This window comes from Canis lupus, chromosome 3 (assembly GCF_011100685.1).
Source record: "Canis lupus familiaris isolate Mischka breed German Shepherd chromosome 3, alternate assembly UU_Cfam_GSD_1.0, whole genome shotgun sequence".
NCBI lineage: Eukaryota > Metazoa > Chordata > Mammalia > Carnivora > Canidae > Canis > Canis lupus.
In genome coordinates, this window is record NC_049224.1 from 31,045,546 (window position 1) to 31,069,414 (window position 23,869).

The following is a 23,869-nucleotide window of genomic DNA, read 5'->3' on the forward strand; positions in this document are numbered from 1 at the left end:
ACTACAATAAAAGATATTTAAAGCTTATTGATTTTATTTTAAACAGAAAGTTAAAAAGCTACTAATTAGAGAGGCAGACAAATCATTAGACTCCTAACTATGGGAAACAAAGGGTTACAGAAGGGGAGGTGGGTGGAGGAATGGAGTAGTGGGTGATAGGCACCGAGGGCACTTGACGGGATATGAGCACTGGGTGTTATACTATACGTTGGCAAATTGAATTAATTAATTAATTAAAAATTAAAATAAAAAGCTACTAAATTAATGATAGCAAAAGAAATAAGAAACGTACTTTCGTGGCTTCCATTATAATTTTGTTAATCTTGTCTTTATCTAATCCTTCCATTCCGGCTTTATTATCATTAAGTCCCATCCTAAGCAGAAGATCATCTTTGTAACTGCCATTCTTCTCCTTGGTGCTATCCATGGTGTAAACTTAAAGCTTTTTTTATTATCTGAAAAAACAAAATAAACACTACTTTTAAAGTATTCATGGTGAGGAGGTGGATACTTCAAAGTTAAAGTGATAAAGAACCAGTCAAACAAGTAAAACATTTAAGAATTTTTAGCCATTGAGAAGTTATCATTACTTAGACTCTTAAATTACTCTTCCTAGATTATTGTACTTTCAGAGAGAAAAAAAGGAATTAACATTTCCCATAAGTTTTGTGCCAGGTACTATGCTTGGCACTTTACACTGGAACCTCACACAGTAGCCCTGCTGTGAAAGATAAATTTTATTATCCCTAATATAAAGAGAAAAGAAATCTAAGACTAAGAACATGTCTACTGACACAAAGTTGCTAATAAGTGACAAGATCCATGTTGAAATCCAGGCCTGAGTCCAAAGTTCATGTTTTTCACATATTAATACACTGTATAGGAAATAAATACAAAAAAACACTTCGCGTACTAAACATGGTAAGTTCAATAGCTTTCATTACCTACTGTATACAGAGCTCCATTTCTTAAAGCAGTGAAAAAATACACAAAATATAATAATCTATTCACTTCTACGAAATTATTACATTTTACAATGTCATGTCATTTCTAAGGTTAAGAAAAATCCTTTCAAATAATAATTCTTTAAAGTCTTTAAATAATACTTTATTATTTACTTTTACATATATTAGCTTTTTAAAGTATTTATAGTAACCATGCAAGACAGATTTGATTATTCTCATGCCAGGAAGACAGAAACTGGAGTTTCAGCAAGGTTAAGTGAATTGGCCATCTTAAGTTTGCTAATGAGCAAAAGAACTGGTGTGAATCCAAGTCTTCTCACTTCCAAGCTAATACAGCTGCCATAACATCACAGCTTTTTCCAATTTGAGTTCACTTACACTATAAAGAAATGACCAGGTGAACACTGCCATGATGCTCAACAAATTATGCCAGTGATTTCTTATTTGCATGATTTAGAGATTAATCTATTTATTCTATGCTGCCTTAAGGACCTCTTCTTTTCCTTTTTTTTTTTTTTAAATATTTATTTATTTATGATAGGCACACACAGAGAGAGAGAGAGAGAGAGGCAGAGACATAGGCAGAGGGAGAAGCAGGCTCCACGCACCGGGAGCCCGACGTGGGATTCGATCCCGGGTCTCCAGGATCGCGCCCTGGGCCAAAGGCAGGCGCTAAACCGCTGCGCCACCCAGGGATCCCCCCCCTTTTTTTTTTTAAAGTTGACATCCATCACCACACATAGTTACATAATTTCTTTTGCTGAAAACTTTTAAGTTCTAATCTCTTACCAACTTTCAAATATATGATACCATATTAACTATAGTCACCATTCTATCTATACTTTATATCCCCATGATTTATTTTATAGCTGGAAGTTTGTTACCTTTTGACCACCTTTACTCATTTCACCTATCCACCACTCACCTCTAGCAACCACTAATCTGTTCTCTGCATCTATGACATCAGGTTGTTTTTGTTGTTGTTGTTGTTTGACTCTACATATGAGATAAAAAATCAGAAGGTCTGGAGGTAGAACCAGATATCAGTATTTTTAAGACACGCCCGGGTTATTCCAATGTGCCCCCAAAGTATAGGAACCACTGGTGCTGTTGTTTCCAGTGCCCAAGAGAATACTGGCTATTTTTCTGTTTTTATTGTTTGACTTTTCAACTAACATATTCAGCCTAATATCACCCTATATTTTGTGTTATGCTTTAGTAGCCCTCTTAACGTTTTCTAATAAAACTAGTGAATGTAATTGGTTTATATTTTCCCCAAACCAAGACGCCTGAAGAGTGAAGAGGCTGAATGCAGATTCACTACATTTATGCTGCCTTATTCTTTATTTCTTTCAAAACCGTATTTATTTGAGAAAGAGAGACCATGAGCAGGAGGGGCAGAGGGAGAGGAAATCTCAAACAGACTCCATGTTCTGCACAGATCCTGTCTCGGGGCTCGATTTCACAACCCTGAGATCATGACCTGAGTTGAAACCAAGAGTCAGACACTCAACCAACTGTGACACCCACGTGCGCCAAGCTGCCTTGTCCTTTAAATGATGAAATATATGAAAGGAAAAGAAACACTTGTTGAATGCCTACTATTTCATAACAAATATATTAGCCCCAAAACTCTAAGAGTTGATTTTGGTCCCTAATTGGGTCAGAAGAACTGGGTTATTATCAGTAGTGTCGGCACCAGGCAAAGTTGTGAGATAGGTAAAGTTAGTATTCAGCTACCTTCCTGTCTTGTTGATGCCCAATTACCAGACCATTTATGTCTACTTTCATGAGGATGTTTACTATCCTCTACATGTTAATGACTTCCAAGTTTATAGCTGCGATCCAAATGCCCGTCTGGCATCCTACATTTAACATGTCCAAAACTGATCTTGTCATCTGCCTCCATCCCTCAAAGCAGTTCTATTTGCATGCAATCTTGAGCCTCATCTCATTGAGGCAACTCCATTCCCTTCCAGTTGCTCATACAAATAACCTTGTAGTCACTCTTGAGCTCCCTCTTTCTCATACTCTCCACACCAAATTGTCAGCAAATCCTGTGGACTCTATTTTCAAAATGTACCCTGAATTTAACCACTTCTCACTACTGTCATTGCTTCCACCCTAGTATGAACCACCCTTATCTCTTGCCTAGATTAATGCAACCACCTCTTAAATAGTCTCTTTCTGCCCTCCATGTAGTCATTTATCAACACAGTAGCCCAACTGATTCTTCTAAATCACAAGTGAGGTCACAATTACTCTTCTGAAAATTGTACAACGGCACCCATTCTTACTCCAGAATAAAAGCCAAAGTCCCAACAGAATCTGGATTCAAACTACCTGTTACCTGTCTACCCTTTTACCTAATATTCTCCCCCTTGCTCACTACTCTCCAGCCACACTGGTCTCTGCTGTCCCTCAAATCTGGTAAGCACATTCTAATCCTGAATCCTCTCCTTTAGGGTTCTTCAGCTGATACTCTCTTGACTAACTTCCCTTCAAGTCTTTGCTTAAACGTTACGTTCTCTTTTTAAGATTTCATTTATTCATGGGAGACACACAGAGAGGCAGAGACACAGGCAGAGGGAGAAACAGGCTCCCTGCAGGGAGCCTGATGCAGGATTTGATTCTGTAACTCCCAAGACCACAACCTGAGCCAAGGGCAGACGCTCAACCACTGAGCCACCCATGCACCCCAAAAGTTACCTTCTCAATGAGGCTTTACCCTGATCTTCCTATTTAAATTGCAACCTGATTAATACCTCCCACCCCATCTTCCCAACATCCCCATGTTTTTCATAGCCCTTATCATTTTCTAACATAATAATAAACATAGGTTTACTTATTATGCTTATTGTCTATCTCTCCTGTATATATGGAAGCTCCAAGAGGGCAAGGAACTTTCTTTTTTGTTTGTTTTAACTGATGTATATCCCAGATGACTCAAGCGTGCTTGGCAACAGAGAAGGTGCTCAATAAATAATTTGTTGAATGAAGTTGTAGTATACCTGATTATTATGAGTTCCTTCTAGTAAATCATCTATGTCCCTGTAGTGAGCCTGTCTTTTGTTTTCATTGGTTAGTATTTCTGTTATTTTCAAATTTCTGGAATCTCTCATTAGTCCTGGTTTATGCTGTTCTCCCCATTAGTTCTTACTGAATTTCTTCAGAAATCCATACATTGAAAGGGAGAGCTAGCTCCCAGCAGAGATGATCATATAAGTATCAGAAAAGATTGTTACTTTGTATTTTGTACTTTGTATTTTTCTGGTAAGTGAGATTTAATACTACTTTAAATGGCTTTGTGAGAGAAGTATATAAGAGCCTAGTATGGCTAGGATATAATAAACTCTCTGGGCTATAATAAACTCTCAATCAATATTATCATTGAAGTTAAGCCAAGGGGTGCCTGGGTGGCTCGGCTGGTTAACTGCCTGCCTTGGGCTCAGGTCATGATCTCAGGGTCCTGGGATCAAGCCCTGCAATTGGCTCCCTGCTCAGCAGGGCGTCTGCTTCTTCCTCCCCTGCTGCCTTTTCCCCTGGCTCATGCTCTCTTTCTCTCTCAAATGAATAGATAAAATCTTCTGAACAAAAAAATAGTTAAGCCAAATTTCCAGAGCTGTGAAATAGCTTCAAGATAGACTGTAGAGGGGCAGCCTGGGTGGCTCAGCGGTTTAGCGCCGCCTTCAGCCCAGGGCGTGATCCTGGAGACCCGAGATCGAGCCCTACGTCAGGCTCCCTGCATGGGGCCTGCTTCTCCCTCTGCCTGCGTCTCTGCCTCTCTCTGTCTCTGTCTCTCATGAATAAATAAATAAAATCTTTAAAAAATAAAAAAGATGGACTGTAGATTCACTGTAAGCATCCTAAAGAAAAAGCCAAAGTTCATGGATCTTACAGATGAATATTGCTTGTTTTGTTCCCAAAAAACTACTTGTCCTATGATTATGAAAAAAACAGTCAAACATTTTTATAGCTCGATACTACAAATATAGTCTGTTTCACTTCAACTTAGAAGCACAAATAGTTACATACAACGCAAAGGAAAGAACTTGGGTTCTTGTGGTTTAGTATATTGGTTTAAAAGTATATTTTCTCTGAAAATATTAAAGTTCTTCCCAGTCTGATTCTACCACTAACTATTCAGGTTACCACTTAAAAAAATATAGGGCCAACCTTTGTTTTTGGTGTTAGTAAGCATGGAAAATTAGATTTTTTCAGCATTTCTAAGGAAGAAGTTTTAGAGTGGTAAGGATTTCTCCTACCTATAAAAAGCTCACAAAACTATTAGTTTTCTCCTACCTATAAAAAGCTCACAAAACTAAACAATATCACAAGTGATTAGCATATTGACCAGTCATCTGGAATTAATCTACCAGAAAACATGCAAAAATACTAAGGATATTAAGAAAGATAAAGTGAAGGAGAGAAGATGGAGAGGAAGGGAGAGAGGAAAGAGGATAAGGATAGAAAACTAGAACTACATTAAGTTCCTAGGTGTAGCTTGCTTCCTATTTCTAATACACTATTATAAATAACCAAACCCAAAAATCTTTCCAGAAAAACCTGTGCATGTCTGAAGAACAAATATTATTTTTAATCCTCTAAATGTTCAAACATTCAACAGGTTTGTTTGAACAGATTAAATGGATTAAACTAAATTTCAGGCTGTGATTAAATTGTCTTTTTACTATCTACATTTAAATACTATGAATTTTTTTTAAAAGATTTTATTTATTCATGAGAGACAGAGAGAGAGGCACAGACACAGGCAGAGGATGAACCAGGCTCCATCCAGGGAGCCCAATGTGGGACTCGACCGCGGGACTCCAGGATCAGGCCCTGAGCCAAAGGCAGGCGCCAAACCTCTGAGCCACACAGGGATCCTCCAAATACTATGAATTAGTAATATTACCCTAGTTTAAAAAAAAATTTTTTTTAAGATTTTATTTATTTATTTATGAGAGACACAGAGAGAGAGAGGCAGAGGTAGAAGCAGGGTCCAGGCAGGAAGCCCAATGCAAGACTTGATCCTAGGTCTTCAGGATCATGCCCTGGGCGGAAGGCAGACGCCCAACCATGAGCCACCCAGGCATCCCTATTACCCTAGTTTTAAAGCAACTTCCCAATTAATGCCTGACTAAAAATTTCCTTTTCATTTTATTATAAAAATCTTTAAAAAAATTTTTTAAAGATTTTATTTATTTATTCATGAGAGGCAGAGATAGAGGCAGAGGGAGAAGCAGGCTCCATGTAGGGAGCCCGACGTGGGACTTGATCCCGGGTCTCCAGGATCACGCTCTGGGCTGAATGAAGACAGCGCTAAACCACTGCCCTTTTTTAAATTTTCAAGAAAATAAAAATCACAACCCCAAAATTTCGACAGGTTATTTTCTACGTTCCACTCCAATTATTTTACACACACATACATGAACACATGTACTCAAACTACATGCATACAACTTTAAATGATAGCAATGAGAGCACAGATGCAACTTTGTATTTGACTTCACTTCTTAATATCTTTGCATAATAGGATGTACAAAAAATTCAAAATTATTTCAGAATGAACCATTTAAAAAGATTTTAAATTTATATGTATCACTGACAGAAAAAAAAAAAACCCAGAAATAACTCTACAGATCCCAAACCATGAGAATATATGCTAAAAGAAAATGCAAGTTTTCACCAACAACATAAAATCTTTGAGAGAACTATGCATATATATTTTCTTTGACTGTCTTTTTCCTTCATGAGCTTCCTATTCATTTAACTTATGCTACTGAAGAAGAATGGGACAAAAGGCTGTTAAAAAGCCTGCACTCTATCTAATCCTACAGACATGTAACAGTTCAGGTCATGATCCCAGGATGATGGGATCCAGTCCCACATCAGGCTCCCTGCGAGGGGCCTACTTCTCCCTCTGCCCGTGTCTCTGCCTCTCTCTCTGTGTGTCTCTCATGAATAAGTAAATAAAATATTTTAAAAAGAAGTGCACTTGTATTATATAACTTTCACAGGTAAGCAAAATCCATCTCTGCCTCTGGAGGACACCATAATTTTATTTTAAAAAAGGGAAATGAATTGCATGTCTTGGTTTCGTTGTGGAATTTTTTCTTTTTTCTTTCTAATATACTAGTTATTGGAAATGTTTTTCTTTTCCCGACCAGGGCTCAAAGAGTTAGTAGTCAAAAGTAGATGCTAAAATCCATTTATTTCAGCAGAGATTAGAACCAAAAAGTTTGTTACCTCCTTCACTCAAAAGCTTGAAGCTAGAATAAGACCAACCTAGTTTTAGGATTTAAAGTCTGGCTTCTCATTGTGTGACTACAATTTTTAAAAGGTTAAAGTATTCATCATTATTAAAGTTAAGAGCTTAAATTTCTCAGATTTCAGAATTTTAAACCGTAATAGCTTAAACATACTTGCAAAAATTCCTAAATTCATATTTTTGCCAAAACCACTTGCCTAATGCCAATAAATTATTAAAGTTTATTCTGACTCTCTTATTAAATGCACATAGTATATAGTATTATGAAAACTGGTCAGATGTTGACAGTAGCTTCTAGCATAAGAATTATCCATTTCTACACTACCAAATATACTAAGAAACAAAATTTAACCTACAAATGAAATATGCAATTCTTAATACCACTAAACTAGTTATTTAAAAATACTTCATAGATGCTAGGAAAATGAAAAAAAAAGTACAACAAATGAATACAATATGTAATTACATGACTTTCTTTTCACAAATAGAATACAACAGAAGCAGGAGTGATGGGATGTCACACATAAAAGTGGGTCACAAAAGGATGTGACTTCCATCTTGGATGTTCTCAACTTAGATATTCACTCTGGGGAAGCCAGCTGCTCTGTGACACAGCCCTGTCAGAAGGTCCGTGTGAGTGAGTCTGGAAGCGGACGCTCTTCCAGTTCAGTCTTCAGATAAGACTGCAGCGCCAGGAAAGAACTTGACTGCAACCTCATGACCCAGAGACACCCAACAAGCCATGTTGGGATCCTTGTTTCATCAAAACTGTGAGACAATAATTTTATAGCTTACCTTCAAATTCTGTGATTATCTCATTATGGATCAGCACTGTACACAGACCAAAGTTTGTGTTATAGCAGTAACATGGTTATAAAACAGCTGTATCCTAAAGATTAGTAATGTTTTCATTTGAATAAAGGTGCAAATTCAAAATATGTGCTAAAAGTACATACAGATAAATAATAATTAACATTTTCAAACAATTTACCATATGCCAAGCAGGTACTTTGTATTTAAAAAGCATTCTCTCATCTGTTTCTCATGATTGCTCACTACTTTAGATATTATCTCACTAAAGTATGTAAAATACATATGGAAATTGAACCCTAGGGAATTTATGTAATTCATCCAGGATCACCAGAGGTGTCCAAGCTGAAATTCAAACCTAAGATTCTGTCCCTAGAGCCCACATTTTTAGTCAGTATGCTAAATATATAACGAAAATGCCAGGAGGTTTATTATTTTATCTTTTTATTCTTGAAAGATACTTTCATCAGATACAAAGTTGACAGGTCTTTCTTTCAGTAGTTGAGAGATGTTGCTCCACTGTTTTCTAACCTCTATTACTTGTTAAGATCATGACAGTTCATATTGTGTTCCCTGTATGTAACGTGTCATTTCTTTGTGACTGCTCTCAAGTTTTTAACTCTTAATTTTTGGTTTTCATCAGTTTGGCTACAACATGCCCAGACCCACTCCCTCCTTTGAAAGACAGAGCTAATCCAGGTTCCCATACTTTCTGTGAACACTTTCCCTTACTCCTCCTTCTTCTTCATCTGTCCCTTTAAAGATATGAAGGTTTTCTCTGTCCCTGGACATATAGCAGCAATGCTTTCCTCATCTCCCACCCCTTTATTACATATATTTACATTTTCCCCCTCAAAATCCCCAAGTGAGGAAAGGAAACAACACTCTAAAAAGGCTAAAAAATTCCTCAATACTTTTTTCTTTTTTAAGATTTTATTTATTTATTCATGAGAGACAGATAGAGAGGCAGAGACACAGGCAGAGAGAGAAGCAGAATCCATGCAGGGAACCTGACGTGGGACTCGATCCTAGGACTCCAGGATCACGCCCTGGGTCGAAGGCGGCACTAAACCGCTGAGCAACCCGGGCTGCCCAATCCTCAATACTTTTCTCAAGAATATGACCAACAAAACCTGTTTAAATGATGTACCTGTTTGACTTTTGTTTACAGTATCATATACTAATTCTTAAGATTTTATCTATTCGACAGAGAAAGAGAGATCCAGAGAGCACAAGTGGGAATGGCAGAGGGAGAGGGTGATGCAGGCTCCCCGCTGAGCTTGGGATCATGACCTGAGCCAAAGACAGTTAACTGACTGAGCCACCCAGACAACTCTCATTTACTAATCTTAATCACAAAATAGTTTGGGTTTCATTCTATTAAAAAATAATAATCACTAGAAAGCAGCAAAGGGTTTTTTTTTTTTAGAAAAGGCCTTCATCTCTGGAATTTACTAGCAGTTCTTTGTAGATTTTCACATGTCTGCCTGAAGGCAAAAATAAATATTTCTACATGTAGAACACTGATCCCCTTGACTTCACTTTGGTTCCTGATAATTCTCTCAGCTCATGATTTATAAAGTGTGGTTGACTATGAAATGCTTGCGATGGTGGGATCCCATAGGTATTACTAACTATTCTCAATGGGCAAATATAATATACTTTACAAATGATTTTGATACATCTATTTTTATACTTTATATATCTATTTTTTTAAGACTTTATTCATGAGAGAGAGAGACAGAGAGAGAAAGAGAGAGGCAAAGACACAGGCAGAGGGAGAAGCAGGCTCCATGCAGGGAGCCCGACGTGGGACTCAATCCCGGGTCTCCAGGATCAGGCCCTGGACTGAAGGTGGCGCTAAACTGCTGAGCCACCCGGGCTGCCACTATACATCTATTTTTTAATGCTAAAATTTCACTGGATTGGATAAAGATAAATGAACTAGTAGTATATTAATATGTGCTTTGATCTTTAGAAAGAATGCCTTATTTGGTCAAATTATAATTTTGGAATTATAATGGCTAACCCTTTTATTTGAGATAGAAGGAAATACAAACTAGTTTGTGTTTGGTTATAAAAGAAGATTAAGAAACAAAGTTATATTAACCTTTGACATATAAGGATATATCAGACCCGGTTTGTTTTTGAGTTTCTTCTTTGAATGAATTTATTGTAAGCACAGATCTTTCATATCTTATTTAATCTTAGAAATCTTCCAAAGAGGGACATCTGAGTGGCTCAGTGATTGAGCATCTGCCTTTAGCCCAGAGCATGATCCTGGAGTCCCGGGATCAAGTCCCACATCGTGCTCCCCGAGGGGAGCCTGCTTCTGCCTCTACCTGTGTCTCTGCCTCTCTCTGTGTCTATCATGAATAAATAATCTTAAAAATAAATAAATAAACTTCCAAAGAATAAAATATTCATTTTAGGGATCCCTGGGTGGCTCAGGGGTTTAGTGCCTGCCTTCAGCCCAGGGTGTGATCCTGGAGTTCCAGGATTGAGTCCCACGTCGGGCTCCCTGCATGGAGCCTGCTTCTCCTTCTGCCTGTGTCTCTGCCTCTTTTCTCTCTCTCTTTCTGTGTCTCTCATGGATAAATAAATAAAATCTTTAAAATATATATATATATTCATTTTAAATAGAATAAAATTCACTCTATCTTGCAATTTCTGTATAGATTTATTTGACCCTTTAATAAATTGAAGATACATTATAGTGATTATCTTAGGGATCTTATTTTCCTATATATTGCATATTTTGCTATTTCATTATCCTAGGAATTAATAATCATTTTTCATCATTTATGCTAAAAGATAAAATCATAAGAAAATGAAATAGTAGAATCACCAGAATGATGATCTGGTACTGAAATCAACCATCACTATTATATTATCTTTCAGTTTTCTAATGGTATTACCCACAGTATTTTATCTTTGAAGGAAAGTATAAAAGAAGTATAGAGACACCACTTTTGCAGGGGGTGTGTTTTGGTAGCTTTCACTGATGAAAGCTTTTAATAAAAGCTAAACATAGTTTGAAACAATGAAACTTTCAACATAGTTGAAAGTTCTGAATTTTTCATTTTCTGCCCATACTGGCAAAGAGAAGAAAACTGACTGGAGAGTTTCAAAATTATTAGACAAATCAGAAGTGAATGCAAAGAAACTAACAGCACTCTAGACTATAATGATGGTGAAATTGATCTTAGAAGCAAAATCTCAGCATATGAATTTGTAGATGACTCAAATAGGTATATTCTCAAACTTAAGAATCAATGAATAAACAATGAATTTTTAAGTATAGCAAATATGGCATTCCTATCTAGTCACTCAACAGGAAGGACTTCATCATAGAGTATTTTGCAACAAGAACTTGGAATATCCCATTTTGCTAACAGGACATATGATACTGTTCTTTCATCCTTTATATTTATGCACTAAAAATTATTTAATGTGTTTTGTATATCAACAAATGTCTAAGGCAGATGTGTATACAAAGGGGACAGAAAGGAAATAGATGATGTAGAAATGAAAACCTTATTGGACTTGTACTTCTACGTGGTGTTTTATAAATAAAAAATGAAAATATTTTACAATAGAGGAAAGAAAATGGATGTCTTCTCTTTAACAAGATTATGAGATGTCAAAGTTTTCAATGTTAATGTTTTGATGTTACAAGTGCAAGATAAAGAACCAGACATAATGATAAGCTAAAATCTATTAAACATGAGTATAATATCTGGAATCTTTATTTATAGGATGGATAGTTCAGGATCATGCATAAAAAATTGATGAGCAGCTACTTGCTTTCAAAGGACATCCATTACTCATTTCAGGAAAATATGGGATAAAAATTTGTTTACTAAGTTACAATTTTTATTACAATTTCTAATAAAGTTATTGTTCACCATCCCTTGTTACTTCTCAAGATTATTCATAAAAAATACTCAAAGATATAAAAAATAAAAAGATAGATACCAATGACTATTTTTCATGAGAAATACTCTTATACTGAGTTAAATCAATACATAATTCCTTTAACATTAAAGAATGATTGCAAAAGAGACCACTTAAATTATTTATGCATAATTAAAACATAGACTTGCTAGTAGATCCCTTTAGTTATAGAAAAACACTGTAAGCTGCCTCATAATATGCCATTGCAGCTTTAAAATGTATGTGGATGAATTTTTTTCAAAAAAAAATTTCAAACTAAAGAAAAACTATGCAACATGCCCAGAATGTAACTGGGCTCTAACAAGATTCTCAAATGTTCAATCATTTCAGGGTAATCGTTGTCTTTTTTTTGTTGTTGGTTTTGGAGTTAAAAACAATCATATATATTGATAGTAAATATTATATGTCTCTGAGTTTCAAAGTCTGGCTAGACTATTAATTAGCTATGACTTTGGGTAACTTACATAACTTCTTTGAACAATAATTTCTTTGTATGTAAAATAAGGATGTCTCCTTTGCAGAATTTTGGGGGAGTGAATACTAAATATAATAAACCTGGGCAGCCCCGGTGGCGCAGCGGTTTTGTGCCACCTGCAGCCCGGGGCGTGATCTTGGAGACCCTGGATCGAGTCCCACGTCGGGCTCTCTGCATGGAGCCTGCTTCTCCCTCTGCTTGTGTCTCTGCCTCTCTCTCTCTCTCTGTGTCTCTATGAATAAATAAATAAAATCTTAAAAATAAATAAATAAATATAATAAACCTAAAACAATGCCTAACATTGAGTAGGTTCTTAACAAATAATACTTATTCCTTACAAAAAGTTATGCTGGAATTTGGTTGTTTCTCACTAATTTTAACCTGTTTGTGATTTTTCTCCTGAGCCTTGTTAATTGCAGTTTTTACAACTTCCCTTTAATCATCAACTAACTAAACTTACTCCATTCGTCCTTAAATATTTACTGAATATGTATCTTGTGACAATTTAAATCTTTACTTGTTCTTTAATAATAATACTGACACTATTAAAACATACAATATCTTTATACACTTAATTATTGTCTGTATTCCTAGACAGTAAAATGCTAAAAAGCAATGAATCTGTGGGACATGTGGTATATATCTCTTATTTTTATAGCACCCCAGTCAGGACCATCATATAGCAAGTCTTTTTTTTTTTTTTTTTTCATATAGCAAGTCTTAATAAATACTTTAAATGCGAAGATGAAGGGCAGCCCGGGTGGCTCAGCGGTTTAGCGCCGCCTTTGGCCCAGGGCCTGATCCTGGAGACCCGGAATAGAGTCCCACATTGGGCTCCCTGCATGGAGCCTGCTTCTCCCTCTGCCTGGGTCTCTGCGTCTCTCTTTGTGTCTCTCATGAATAAATGAATAAAAACTCTTTAAAAAAAATAAATGCAAGGATGAAGATAAACTATATTCATAAACTGTATTACCATAACAATATGTATAGTTCTGTAACAGTATTTTTCAGCTTACTTGAGTAAGGAGAAGAAGATCTGAAATTACAGTAAAAGTGAAACAAATGAAAGGGCTGGGGAGAAAAACAGGAAGCAAACACATTTACAAAATAGCCATTATGAGGATCCTACCAATATTTAAAAATACCATACTTCTTATATAGTAGTACTGTAAGATACTAATGAATTTCTCAAAATAACAGTTAAAGAGCTTAAAATTTAGAGACTCAAAAGCTTGAGGGTAAAAAAACAAAGAAAATGTGTACATGCAGAGAGTAGGTATTAATAGCACTGTTCATCTATTATAGATGTGTACTGTGTACTTTTTAGACTAAAGGATTTTTTACTGTTACAGTGAAATCTATAAAATACCAACTACCCGACAAGTTTTTATCCCACAAAACCAACAGATGTAAATAAAAGATAATGGAATAAAATTTCAATTTTATCCAACAACAACAAAGAATATTTCTGCTTGGAACATGCCTGGCTTGCCTCTCTTCTATACAACAGAAAACCAGATAAAACATGCCCTTTGAAATTCTGTTTCTGAAATCACTGTCTGACTGCCAAATGTTAGAACTTTCCATCGGATGCATGGGATGCACCCTGTGGTGCTCACAGGCCGGGGTGGGGGTGGGGGTGGGGGTGGGAGAGCCCTCACTGTGGCTTGCTTTGAACATCTGGGGCCTTCCTGGTGACCAGAAAGCACCATGGTTTCCCCTACAGAGCACGACTTTGCCTCAGGCGTGGATAGAGCCAGCCTGGGGTGCTCTCCACCAAGGGTGTTGTGGCACCTCTGGACTTCTTTTTCACCTGGTTCAGAGCAAACCCAGAGCCAATTTTACCCCACCCTTATAGCACATTCACTTCTGCCCATACTGTCCCGTCAGGCGAAGGCTGATGGAGGCCGCTGGGTTGGCCTTGATCACACACACAGGGAGCCTGTGCTGGATCCAGCTCCGTCAGGGGGACTGGTTCTCATTTTCATCACTCCTTCCTAGTTCTACTGTTTATGCTTCTAAAATGAACAAGACTTGGGGGATCCCTGGGTGGCTCAGCGGTTGAGTGCCTGTCTTCGGCCCAGGGCGTGATCCTGGAGACCCCGGTTTGAGTCCCGCACCGGGCTCCCTGAATGGAGCCTGCTTCTCCCTCTGCCTGTGTCTCTGCCTCTCTCTCTCATGAATAAATAAAATCTTAAAAAAATAATAAAATAATAAACAAGACTTGATCACACACAGACAAAAGTAACTGCACGCAGTGCATTAAGGTATCAATGAATCCCTCTCCCCACCCCATCCAGTTGTCCTTGAGTTAAAAATGTTAAAAATCAATACACAAGGGAATCCAAGACATATATGCAAAGTCACCTTAGGAATCAGAGTAACAGAATAAGACCTAGTGGTATAAGCACACTATAATAAAAATTGATGTTAATAAAAATGTTTTGATACAAATGGGAGTGTGGGTGGTTAGAAAAAAGAAGAAGGAAAAAAGAAAGAAAAATAATTATTGGCAGTGCTTACTTAAATATCCATCTCTGTAAGAGGATTAACCTAACAATGTCACTCATCATTTAGAATCATAATTACTCCCCTTGGCAGAAAACAAAAATATGAGATTAAGATGTAGGAAGAAGACATCAAGCCTAGATTTGAGACCAGAAAACAAAGAGCAATCACAGGGCCTGAAAAAATGTGAAAGAATTAGAGGCTTTTGGGATACTGAGGCAGGAAACAGAGCTGAAGTAAGAATTAAGAATAGGAATAGCAGAAGCTTCCCTTCTTTGCACCTATGAGTCAATTAAAACAGGATGGGAGGTTCCATTCCAAATTATTATTCTCCCAGCTTCTCACTATTTCTCATCTACTCCTTCCTCTGCTTCTCCCATCACTGCTGTAAATGACTGCCATGGCAGACAAGGAATAGAAAAGGCAAAATATTAACAGACAATAGTAATACACAAAGTAATGCAGGAGAAGGGGAGAAATGAGAAAGAACATAGTACCAGCATATGCAAAAAGGAGAGAGAAATTTTGCAGCTGTCTGGCTGTGGGATCATTCATATGTAAAGAATGTACATAATCTCATCAGATTAACTACAAAGTTTTTATTTAACTAGATTTTATGACTGTTTTTGGTCTTTTTTTCTAAGTGCAAAAGTTTGTCCTATTATTCAAAAAATCTGGTAAGTCCTGTGAAAATGTGTTAAGGAAGCCTAATTCAAACTTGGGAAGCCATGAAGGGAGGACTATCATACACATACTACTTGTCAAAGCTTGCATAGTCCAGTTGGAAGAAAGATTTCCCCTTTGTCCAGCAATAGCAAATTGTCCTCACCAAAAATACAATTCAAAAAATTTGTTGACACTGCTCCTGGGCACTTTAAATTGCCCAAAGGACCATTTGAGGTCTCCTAAATGGTCTCTATTCAGCTCCCCATCTCATGAACACAAGTATGTCTTGGTAATATTTTCCCACTGGTTTGAAGCCTTTTTACATAGACAAGCTACTGCTTCTTCAATAGCTAAAATCCTATTGAAAAAAAAAATCCCTATCTGGAGAATCCACCCTGAGCTCCATAGTGTCTGGGGAACCCATTTTGCTGGTTAAATATTACAGCAAGTCTGTCCTGTTTGGGCAGTTCTACAGCATTTCCACTGCCATCCTCAGTGTTTAGAACTAGTCAAACCAGCAAACAGCATCATCAAAACTCAACTGGCAAATCTGTGGAAACTCTTGGCCAAAAGTATCGCTGACAGTCCTAAATCTCAGATCCACCCCTTTAGAATTCATATACTGTCACCTTTGAGATAATTTTATTTTTTTATTTTTAAAGATTTTACTTATTTATTCATGAGAGACACACACAGAGAGGCAGAGACACAGGCAGAGGGAGAAGCAGGCTCCTTGAAGGGAGCCCGATCCCAGAACTCCAGGATCACACCCTGAACCAAAGGCAGATGCTCAACGGCTGAGCTACCCAGGGATCCCCAAGATAATTTTATTTATTTTTTTTCCTTTGAGATAATTTTAAACTTTCTTTTTAAAAAGATTTTACTTATTTATTCATGAGAGAGACACACACACACAGAGGCAGAAACAGAGGCAGAGGGAGAAGCAGGCTCTATGCAGGGAGCCAGACACGGGACTCGATCTGGGGCTCCAGGATCATGCCCAGAGCCAAAGGCAGACGCTCAACCACTGAGCCACCCAGGTGTCCCTCACCTTTGAGAGAATGACTGGATGTTCTATACCTCTAGCTTCCACTTCTTTTGACCGGCACCTAATAAAGAGATATACTCCAGTATTGCAAAGGCCTAATTACATCCCTCAAAAATAATCATGCTCTAGTAGGCCAATCTTTTTTTTTTTTTTTTTTTTTAAAGATTTATTTATTTATTTATGATAGACATAGAGAGAAAGAGAGGCAGAGATACAGGAGGAGGGAGAAGCAGGCTCCATGCTGGGAGCCTGACGCGGGACTCGATCCCGGGACTCCAGGATCGCGCCCTGGGCCAAAGGTAGGTGCCAAACTGCTGAGCCACCCAGGGATCCCCTAGTAGGCCAATCTTTTCACAGCACACTCCTGGGAGATGAAGCCCTCAAACTACACACTGCAACCTAGGGATTTCATTTCTTCGAAAAGATATCTCCAAAAAGACTCTCTTCAACCACATTGGAGAGGCCCTCATCAAGTGTTATGGAACAATCCTTGGGTCACTAAAGTCCAAAAGTTGACTCCTTGGATTCATGTGTCTCATCTAAAGAAAGCTCCAAAACCCTGAATGGAACTGCCTATCAACTACTGACCTCAAATTAAAGATTTCCAGGAAATAGAGCACAGGACATTGAAGCAGACAGCTTCCCTAAGATGACAGGATCAGGCCTGTATATTTTCTTCTTTCTGCTTTTTCTTATTTTTCTCCTTGTCTATCCTCATTTGAATTTCCCAATCCTTTGACAAAACCTTATTGATTGTTGGATCGGTCTACAGGAGTTGCAACCCTTTAGTCTTCCCATAGCAAACCTTTTCATCATCTCCAATGTGACCACTAACTATACCCATATCCCTCCAGATATTTCTTACATTCAAACTTCTATAACCAGGTTTTCCTATACTTTGAGCTCTCTCCTACCATAACTCTCAATGCAACCAACCATATTTATTCTACCTATATGGTTCCCTTTTTGCTCTACTACTTTAGGTCACTGTAACAAAACAAGCCCCCTCTATACACTCTTCAAGAATAAAGTCCACAGAACAGAATAAATTCTCCCTAATTATTCCCCAAACACCACAGTCACTTGGTTCAAAGGGTCAATTGAATAATCCCAACTAATAGCACCATTAATAATCAAACCCTTGCAGGAGTCTTATGTGCACCACCTGGTTTTATCTGTGCAGCAAGTGCGCTATTCAATGGGCCAATGAGTGTTTATACAGCTGGCAGGCTGGACGCCAACACATACTATGATTTCTAATTTGGCCCGTGGATCCACAATAAATCTGAAGCCTTTCATTAGTCCTCCCATTGGTCTTCCCCATCAAATCTTTATTGCCAACTTAAATGGGAACTCCCAGGAGGTATACATTACTCTGGATTTGTCTCCATCATAAGGGCACTTATTCCATTGGTGGGTGTTCATGCCAGGGGATGATTAGGAAACACTCTCTGGAACTGGGAAAACTCGCTGATTCCAGCACCGAGGCAATAGCAGTCCAACAATGATCACTTGTCTCACTGGCTAAAGTAGTTTTGGATAGTCATACAGCCCTTAATTACCTATGTGCTGAACAAGATGTTTATGCAATAGCAAACACCACCTGTTGCATATAGATAACTGCTTCCTCTGAAGCAGTAGAAAACCCCAAATTTATAAAATTAGGGAACAATTATATTGACTACAACAAATTCCACCTGCAGATTGTCCACCTGACAATCTATGGTCTTCTGATCTCTTAGGCTGGTTATCTTTGGGCTTGGGCTCCTGGTTTAGCAGTACTACACAAACAGGGTCAATATCCTTCTCCACTTATTTCGTATACTAATTTTTAGGGTTTGTATCTGTTGCCTATCAAACCTTTGTAGAAATGGTGTACTCCAAAGGGTAATACTGGCACAATATTTCAAGATGATCTCCAACACTTGAAATCGTAAGATAAACTTTTGATGGGAAATGCCTAAAGAGTCCTCTATCCTATCCTCTCAACGGTTTCCAACCTGTGCATTTCCGTCCAACGTGGGACACGGCACCCAGAAAAGGTCCTGGCTGGCACCAAGGGACAAAAATGATTCTAATAAGGAACAGATGACCTCACTCTTGATCAGTACCGCTTTAAAGAAAGATCTTTATCAAAGCAAGTTAATGTGAAAATATATTAGGGAAACCTGAAGTAAAACTGGAGTGGGAGAGCCATGAAAGTAGGGCTCTCACAAACTTATCACTCATCTTAGCTTGCACAGTCCAGCAGGAAGAAAGAAGATGGCTTTTTGGTGCCAATAGCCAGCTGCCCTTGCTTACAACCAATGAGAAGCCACCACCACTTCAGCTGTCATTTACCTCCAATGAACTTTTGTCCAAAATAACCTCTCCCAACTTCCTCTTTTCCTCTATAAACGGAAGCTCTCTTCTGTTCTCTGGACTTGCCTATGGTTCACCATGGTTGGTTTGTCCCGAATTGCCGTTCTTGAACAAACTCGAGTTCGTTAGCTGAATTGCTAACCTTTTTCTTTCAGAAAAATGACAATCCTATAAAGTTTATTCATAGACTAGTATGCTTGGGTTGCTTATACTACATATGAATATATGTGTTAAGACCTAAGTGTAACTGAAAACCATTAATTTGGAAGATACACATGCCCGATGTTGATCTAGATAGGTAAAATACAATCTTTTTTTGTACCAACATAAAAGATTAACAGACTAAAGGGAGCAATCATCTCAATATTCCTATATTCTTTTTTTTTTAAAGGTTTTATTTATTTATTCATAGACACAGAGAGAGAGAGGCAGAGACACAGGCAGAGGGAGAAGCAGGCTTCATGGAGGGAGCCCGATGTGGGACTCGATCCCGGGTCTCCAGGATCACACCCCAGGCTGCAGGCGGCGCCAAACCGCTGCGCCACCGGGGCTGCCTAATATTCCTATATTCACTTTACACACTTAGTATATCCACTTTTGTGAATACACCTGCAAGGATATTTTATAATAATTATGTAATGTCACAAAAGATGAAAACATGCAAGTTTCTTGTAGCCTTTTACATTTCTGAAACTACTGTTTACATGTTCAGACATGGACATAGATGCACTCACCACTATACAAACGAATATCCATTTTTATATACTTATGCAAATATCCATTCACAAATATCCATTTGGCAGCACAATAGTTGGGATATATATAATAAAAAGTGACTAAACTAATAATGCTATTTATTAAATTAGTATTTATTAAACACACATCCAAATTCATAGGATTATTAAGGATGAAGCCAGCTATGATTTACACCCAGGGATTATCTGCTTGCTCACTCTGAACTCACATGAATCCCCATAGTAGCAATTCTTGAACAGGCCTCACAGGAATATTGAGAGAAGATAATATGATTGATTAGTATTCAAAACGGGGGTGGGGGGTGGGGGTGGGAGTGGAAAATGCATCCAAAGGGGGAAGCAGTACCAGTTAAATCGGAAAAGACAAAGAGACTGAAGAGTAGCTTTTACGTTTTTTTCCGAACTTCATTTTCATGACATGCTGAACGTCACAAACACAGTGATAAGTCATATAAAACGATCATTTTATATTATTTTGAATAGTTTATATGATAACTTGGTGGAAAGAGATCAGCAAACAAGGACAGTCCTCTTTTTAAAAAAATCCCCAAAGCCATTGTTTTAACTAAGAAGACCTGGGGTGGGGATCCCTGGGTGGCTCAGCGGTTTGGCGCCTGCCTTTGGCCCAGGGCGCCATCCTGGAGTCCCGCATCGGGCTCCCAGCGTGGAGCCTGCTTCTCCCTCTGCCTGTGTCTCTACCTCTCTCTCTGTGTCTATCATGAATGAATGAATAAATAAATAATCTTAAAAAAAAAAAAAAAAGACCTGGGGCAAGTGGCCTACAAAGATCCAGGATTAGATAACAGAGTAAAGAGAAAAGGCTTTGTCACTTTCAGGTGGTAGGAATAAAGGTTACCTTCTTTCAAACCCTAGTTCAGCTATTAAAGTTACATGTGTACCTTCCTTACATTGTTTTCTATTATAATCTCCTCCAAGGCAGAGCTCCCCTGCACCCCCTTTTTACTGTCTTAAAATTACCCAGTAATTGGCATAGTAACCTGCATAGAGTATATTTGTTAAATTATTAACTGAAAGACTATAGTACATGAATGATACCGAATGCTTCCTATGCACTGAGCACATAGGGACTAAAGATAGAAAAAAGCAATGGAAAAAATGGATGAAAAAAACTTAAAATTCTTGCCCCTATGGAACTCACATTGTAGTGGAACAAAATAATGCATCCATTTAAACATTTATCATGGGATTTTCATATATATTAAATGATTTCTTTCTCAGAATGCCTCCTCCCTCAACCCTAGTTAAAAACAGACCACTACAAGTAAGCAATTTCCTACAAAGTGGAAACCTCGGAGATAGAAGTGCTGGTGACTGCACCCACACACAACTTAGAAATGCAGAGAAGGTAACAGAAAGTCCGTTTTCGATATAAACATATACTATGCTCCCCGGATGCTAAATCGCATTATTAGGTGGATTTCTCAACAATTCACAATCATTTCCTTAAGGTTAATGTCCTTTAAAACCTAGAGCTCAAAGAATCAAACATTAAATTTAACCATATAAGGTAATCAAAGGGAAAATAAAACTTGTTACAGTATTGAAAATTCTAAAGACATAATTTAGTAATTCAATAAGGAAAATATCCTAAGTGGATTTTTTTCTTTTATCTCTTTTGAATGACAACCTTGGGGTTAGGTGTTAACATGCTGTCAAAGTATTTTCAAAAGCATTATTTCAAGGTTTTATTCACCTGAATGACTTTCAATTATGAATTACTACTTGATTTCACAACGGGAAAGTGATCTGTAACTTATTGACGGCGGATTCAGCATCTCTAAGCCTCGATCTAGGGGAACGAAAGGACATCAATCACAGGCACTTCTCATTCCTGTTTTTCCTGGATCCCAGTTAGGGCGGCCTCTGTCGCTAGGAGTCACACTTCTGGCCACTTTGCCTTCTCCATTCTCAAAAATTTCAGTCGTTTTCCAGCCACTGCAGGATGCGGGTACTGCTTCTCACGTTTAATAACGAATTTTGTGGTTGGCGATTATTAGGAAATCGACAATAGGTGAAAGAAGCAAACAAAAACTGAAGTCACAAAATTACAGGCCTCACAATAAAAATCGTCCCTATCGTTTACGCACCGACTACTGGGCCTTGCACCCATCGCCTCATCTCTTCTCGGGTCGCTCGGCACCTCAGGCTCGCCCCGCGGCCCGGCCGCCCTCAGAGCGACGACGTCCGGTGGAGTTGGCGACCGGGCTTCGGGGGCGTTTTGGCCCACAACGTGAAGCAAACCCCAGACTACCATTTCACATTCTCACTTTACTTTAAAAACTCTTCAAACGTCGTTTATTCTCTGATATCTTCAAAATTACTCTCCACAAAATGAACGCTCGGAATCTAACAAATGCAAAGCGCTTGCCCCGGTGAAGCGCGGCACGCACCGAGTGTGAGGCGCGAGATAGGAGACCTTCGGCGGGGGGCGGCCGGGTCACCAGCGAGGTCGCAGATCCGCCCGGCGCGGCGGAGCCCGCCCGCACCCCCGGAAGCCGCGCGGCGTTCCCGGGCCTTAGCAGGCGGCCGCGGAGGGCGAGCCCGGGTCCCCCCCCAGCCGGCGCAGCTTCGTCATAAACACGCCAGGAAGAGACAAGAAGCGCGGCCGCGGGGAAGGATCACACAACCGGTAGACGAAGCCCACCCGCCACTGGACCGGTCCCCCAGGCGACAGCCTTCGGGGCGCCAACACTCACCGGTGGCCTCAGGATCGCGACTACAACTCCCAGAAGGCCGCGCGCCCGACGCAGCAGCGCCCTTCCCAGAATGCAGCGGGGCGGGGGCCCCGTCCCTCCTCCCTTGTCCGCTCCGCCCGCCGCTCCGCCCGCCTCTCCGCCCTGCGTACCCGGGGGGGACCCGAGGTAGGGTGCGGGAGGGGACCGCCGGCCCTCGGCGTGCTCCGTCAGACGTCGGAGGGGGCGGGGGAGGGGGACGGGGACGGGGCGGGGGAGCAGGGGAGGACGGAGGGGAGGGGACAGGGGAGGGGTGGGTAAATAGTGGGCCAGGCAGGAAGATGGCGGCCGCAGCGGAGGTGTGAGTGGAGCGGGGCTCTGGCTGGGCTTTCTCTTCCCGTCTTTCCTGTTCCTTTTCTGTTGGAGGCCGGCACCGAAGGGGCTGCGTTCGGGTGGTGGCGCCGGGCGCAGCGCAGGGGCCACGGCGGCGGCCGACGGCTGGAAGGGCAGGCTTCCCTCGCCGCTCGTCCTCCTTCCCCGGTCCGCTCGGTGTCAGGCGCGGCGGCGGCGGCGCGGCGGCCGGACTTCGTGCCCCCTGCGGCCCCCCCCCGCGCCGGAGCGGGCACTCCTCCCTTCCCCGCCCCCCGGGCCCTCACCCCGGCTCCTGGGCGCTTCCTCCGGCGCGGCTCGGGGAGCGGGGGCTGGTCTCCCGCTCGGCTGTCGCGCCTCCATGTCGGATAACCAGAGCTGGAACTCGTCGGGCTCGGAGGAGGATCCGGAGACGGAGTCCGGGCCGCCCGTGGAGCGCTGCGGAGTCCTCAGCAAGGTGAGCCGCCCGTGAGGACCGGGGGCCAGCGGCTCAGCCCTCACCTGCCGCGAGGCGAGGCGAGGCGAGGCGAGGCGCGGCGCCGCGCCGAGGGCGTGGGGTGGGGTGGGGCCGGGCTGCCCCGGGGTGCGGGGGTGCGGGTGCGCGGAGGAGGGGCTCGGTGGCGGCGGCGAGCGCTAGGGAGGCTTCGGCTCAGGAGCTGGACTCGGCACGTCCGTCGGGCGCGGGAACCGGGCTGGGCGGCAGAGCTGTGGGAGCTTGCCCGCCGGCGGTGGGGAGGGGTCTCAGGGACACTTCGGTGCTGCTCTCCGCAGTCTTTCCCCCAGTTCAAAAGAGAGCTGTTGGCTTGTCACGTGACGGGTGCAAGAAACACACGGTAACAGGAACAGATCGGAGCAGAGGCTGACCTTTAGTCCAGGAAGAAGAGCGCTGTTAATAATAAAATATTCTTGCTGTCATAGGGCCAGAGTGAGGAAAACCCTTCTTACCTTTCCTGAAGGTTTAAAGAAAACACCCTTTTTCAAAATTTTAGCA

General features: G+C 40.3%; 2 protein-coding genes across 12 annotated transcripts in view; one reads left to right on the forward strand and one right to left on the reverse strand.

Annotated features, from left to right (window-relative positions):
- The window catches only part of POLK (DNA polymerase kappa), a 66,510-nt gene extending 43,111 nt beyond the window's left edge, over positions 1–23,399 (reverse strand). For 2 of the 8 annotated variants that reach the window (XM_038532535.1, XM_038532534.1), the window contains exons 1-2: positions 21,531–22,511; positions 293–455 (exon numbers count right to left, since the gene is read on the reverse strand). In XM_038532535.1, coding sequence (XP_038388463.1) covers positions 293–427 — 135 coding nt within the window. In that variant the 5' untranslated portion in view covers positions 428–455; positions 21,531–22,511. Of the gene's footprint in view, positions 1–292; positions 456–12,558; positions 12,597–21,530; positions 22,512–22,533; positions 22,663–23,165 lie in introns of those variants that run through there. The other 6 variants (XM_038532530.1, XM_038532531.1, XM_038532532.1 and 3 more) reach the window with 6 other exon arrangements.
- The window catches only part of CERT1 (ceramide transporter 1), a 105,179-nt gene continuing 104,431 nt past the window's right edge, over positions 23,122–23,869 (forward strand). The window contains exon 1 of one of the 4 annotated variants that reach the window (XM_038532539.1): positions 23,122–23,335. In XM_038532539.1, coding sequence (XP_038388467.1) covers positions 23,240–23,335 — 96 coding nt within the window. In that variant the 5' untranslated portion in view covers positions 23,122–23,239. The remainder of the gene's footprint in view (positions 23,336–23,869) is intronic. The other 3 variants (XM_038532536.1, XM_038532538.1, XM_038532537.1) reach the window with 3 other exon arrangements.